The sequence below is a fragment of the Nanorana parkeri genome, unplaced genomic scaffold (assembly GCF_000935625.1).
Source record: "Nanorana parkeri isolate BGI_ZX_2015 unplaced genomic scaffold, ASM93562v1 scaffold2680, whole genome shotgun sequence".
In the NCBI taxonomy this organism is placed as follows: domain Eukaryota; kingdom Metazoa; phylum Chordata; class Amphibia; order Anura; family Dicroglossidae; genus Nanorana; species Nanorana parkeri.
The window spans coordinates 117634-121959 of NW_017308948.1; the positions used below are offsets into that span (position 1 = coordinate 117634).

The following is a 4326-nucleotide window of genomic DNA, read 5'->3' on the forward strand; positions in this document are numbered from 1 at the left end:
AGATCTAGAATGACACTGGGGGGAAGGGACCCTTTCATGACCAGATCTAGAATGACACTGGGGGGTAGGAACCCTTTTATGACTAGATCTAGGATGGCACTGGGGGGAAGGAACCCTTCCATGACCAGATGTAGAGCATCAATGAAGGCAGTGACCCTTTGACAACTAGTTCTGGAGATGCCAGTAACCTTTTAATTACCCCAACCACTACATGCAGGAACCCTTTCCTAGAGTTAGAGGGTTAAAGGAGGCGATAACCTTTTCAGAACCTGATCTAGAGCATCACTGAAGGACTCAAACTACCTTAAAAGGGTCTTCACCAAACTGTGACCATAAGGTTGCAAGAACACAATTGTCTTTTATCCCAGAGGCATTCAGTAGGGTTGAGGTCAGGGCTCTGTGCAGGACACTCGAGTTCCTCCACCAAGCTGGTCACACCATGTCTGTATGGAGCCGGCTTTGTACACAGGGGACAGTCATGGTGTGAGCCAGGTCTTCTCATCCAACATCAGAAATGGGTCCTCACCAAACTGTTACCACAAGAGTTTGAAGGGTGTCTGTAGGACTTTATGCACATTTGTGAAGTCAGGTACAGTTGTTGGTCAAGAAGATCTAGCTCCTAGTCAGTGTTTAGTAGGGTTAAAGTCAGCTGGCTTTGTACACAGGGGACAGTCATGGTGGGACATAAAAGGGTCTTCACCAAACTGGGACCACAAGGCTGGAAGAGGACAATTGTCTACAATGTCTTTGTATGATGGAGGATGACCAGAACCTTCACTGGAGACACCTGAACTCCATCATTTGGAGGGTTTGTGTCCATTTGTGAGGTCAGGTGCTGATGTTGGATGAGAAGACCTGGCCTTACAATCAGTGTTCTAATTCATCCCAAAGGTGTTCAGTAGGGTTGAGCTCAGGGCTCTGTGCAGGACACTCAAGTTCCTCCACCACACTGGTCACACCATGTCTGTATGGAGCTGGCTTTGTACACAGGGGACAGTCATAGTGGAACAGAAATAGCTCTTCTCCAAAGTGTGACCACAAGGCTGGAAGAGGACAATTGTCTACAACAGGGTTAGCAAACCTACAGACCCTCCAGCTGTGGTGGAACTACAAATTCCACGAGGCATTGCAAGATTCTGACAGCCACAGACATGACTCCAGAAGAGAGATGCATCATGGGATTTGTAGTTTCACCACAGCTGGAGGGCCGGAGGTTTGCTACCCCTGGTCTACAATGTCTTTGTTTGATGGAGTATTAATAGAACTTTCACTGGAGACACCTTAGCTCCATCATCTGGAGGGGGGGTCCACATACTTAGATCCATCAGAAAAAGGTCCTGTTTCGGTAGACTACGTTTAGATTTTAAGTATTGGTTCTCTTTAAAGGAGAACTATGAGGGGGGGGAGGGGCTTTTCAGTCACCTCATAGTTCTAGCCGACCTGTGACAATGAGACTGTCACAGGTCGGCTCAGTAGATCGGGAACACACACCGGCGTTCGCTCACCTCTCGATCCTGTCACGGCTCTCTGCCGGGAAAGGGGAGGGGCTGGATTCCCCCCCCGCTCCGATCCTCCCGCGCTGACTGGCGGAATGGACGGGGGAGGGTACAGCTGGCTCGGCCTCTAGATAGGAGGAGCCAGCTGTCACTCACGCAGCTGGGCGGATCCAGACACAATTGTCGGTTTCAGCTGCGGCGGTCTCGGTATACCGCGAGTTGTAGCTCCCTATATACTGAGCCTAGGGTGACGGGAGGAGGACGCTAGTTTGTGTCCTCCTGTTACGCTTAGGAGAACTATGGGGGAAAGCCTTAGCCACATAGTTCTCCTTTAATAGAACTTTCACTGGAGACACCTGAGCTCCATCATCTGGAGGGGGATCCACATACTTAGATCCACCAGAAAAAGGTCTTGTTTCGGTAGCCTACGTTTAGATTTTAAGTATTGGTTCTCTTTAAGATAGAAGCTAAATCCACAAACTGCAACAATGTCTCAAAGGATTAGAAATGAGGTTTCATAGTATCATTTTGTTGTGAGATCGCTGCTAGGACAGTGTGAGGACAGTGTGAGGACAGAGATGTCACATTATTCTTGTATCTACAAACCTTCCTGAGACACGTACATGACTCCTGTCTACTGAGGCCTGACAATCAATACACCTCCTCCGCTTTCTTTGTAAGGTTCATTGGCCTCAAGTTGAAATCTGTCATATTTGAGGACTCCTTGTTCAAAGACTGCTACTTCGAAGACATTACGTCCAGCAACACGTTCTTCAAGAACTGCACTTTCATCTCCACCATGTTCTACAACACAGGTAAGACATTATGTGCGTCACCCCCCGGCTGAGGCCGAGTCCCGCGAGGGATCTGCTCACATGGATGGTTTCCTCGCGCTTTCCACACAGAGGAGATAAAAAGAGAGCGAGGGCACGTTGTGTGTGGCAGAGCAGACCTGATTCTCGTTCATTTCATTATTATACGGGGTTTATATAGCGCCAACAGTGTGCGCAGCGCTGTACAATATAAGGAAGACATTACAATCACAATACAATTCTAGACATGATGGTAAGGGGGGCCCGGCCCCTGAGGCAATGGCGTAAGAATCGCCATAGCGACCCAGGCGGCGGCTGTGGGGTCCCCGGGCGCAGGGGGGCCTGGCCATGGCATCCCTCTGATGCCGTGTGGGGGCCGCCTGGGTCGCTATGGCATATCAGGGTTCTGGCTGTCACTGACAAAGCTCAGCAGCGGCTGCTGAAGAGGCCGGCGTTCTTAGTGAAGGAGGAGACGGGGGCCCGGGCCGGCGACCTAAGAGCTAGTGATGTAGGAGGAGGCGGGGCCCGTCGACAGAAGAGGAGGCGGGGGACGGATAAGGAGGTGGGGCCCGACGACCACGGAGGCGGACAGCCCTCACAGGCAAGAGGTGTGCAGCCCATCTGAGACCCTGCAGAGCCCAACTATAGAGAGTCTATGGCGGGCTCTGCAGGGTCACTCTCAGGTGGGCTCTGCAAGGGGCATAACTAGCAATCACGGGGGCCCCATACAAAAGTTTGCTATGGGGACCTGTCACCCCCGGGGCCTCTCCAGCCTTCCTCCGGTATCCAGCCGGAGCCGGCCGGCCAATCAGGAAGCCGGGCGCCGTGTAACGACGCAACACCCTGCTCTCTGATTGGCCGGGAGGCCGGCTCCATGCTCCCTCATCACGAGATGACGAGGGAGCATGAAGCCAGCTTCCCGGCCATTTAGAATGCCGCAGCGCCCCGGCTTCCTGATTAGCCAGCTTCCCGACCAAGTCGGCTCCATGCTCTCTCATCACAAGTACTAGTATTGGTGCATCCCTAGTATTTATGAATGAAGTCGGCAACTGTCGTTTGCAAGCTTCATCCATACAGAAGCTGCCGTCGGTGCTCCTGATACACGGAGGAAGACGCAACTGTCAACCTGCCAAGCAATGTATCCCAACGCAATCCGTGGGAGTGGTGGCAAGGCCTGGCCCTCCACAGTGGCTCCGTTGACCTGTGATTTGTGATATTTCCACCAATGACAGTCAGCCAGTCATGTGACTGAGTGCAGTGATTGGCACTTATGGGATTATGTAAATAAAAGCTGCAGATGTAACAAATATTGAAACTCCATTTAACATGTTCCGTTTGATCTGAGATTTCAGTGATTTTGGTTTCCTTGAAGATCTTCTCGTAGAAGAGTCACCAGTAGATGTCCTCCTCACCTTTTGTCCCCCTCGTTGCAGACTTGTTCGACTACAAATTCATCAACAGCCGGATCGTTAACAGCACGTTCCTGCACAGCAAAGAAGGCTGCCAGCTGGACTTCAGTGACGACATCAATAACGCCTACATGATCTACTTCGTGAGCTTCCTGGGGACCCTGGCCGTTCTACCCGGCAACATCGTGTCCGCGTTGCTGATGGACAAAATCGGACGTCTTCGTATGCTGGGTGAGAAGGAGAAAATAGAGTCGACTTCCGATGCGAGTTAGTGCTGAGGGGCAAAGCAACAGGTTCACTGAACTGATAGGCGGAGATATCTTCTGTCATGGATCGGGACTCACGGGTATGAACCGGAGTCAGGTCTGTGGACCCTTTCCACTACACTGGCAGGGACACTTTGAGAAAAGGGTGCGAGCAGTGTAGGCTGACGACTCCCAGAGCTGGAGTACAGCAGGGGAACACAGCAGCTATGTGAATGAGGCAGTGGGAGTCAGCTTAAGCTGGAAGTTCTAATACAAGGCAGGGTGCTGCAATGCTGAGTAGGTGGCATGGGGTCCCCCAGGATGTGGAATCTAAGGGCCAGCCGGTATTCGCCAGAGCTCCTGA

The 4326-nt window shown here is 51.7% G+C and overlaps 1 protein-coding gene across 1 annotated transcript in view; it reads left to right on the plus strand.

Moving 5' to 3' along the window:
• Positions 1 to 3984, plus strand: part of SV2A (synaptic vesicle glycoprotein 2A) — a gene marked incomplete at its 3' end in the record, with an annotated part of 48612 nt that extends 44628 nt beyond the window's left edge. The window contains exons 9-10 of the mRNA XM_018574023.1: positions 2178 to 2311; positions 3742 to 3984. Coding sequence (XP_018429525.1) covers positions 2178 to 2311; positions 3742 to 3984 — 377 coding nt within the window. The remainder of the gene's footprint in view (positions 1 to 2177; positions 2312 to 3741) is intronic.
• Positions 3985 to 4326: the final 342 nt, after the last annotated feature.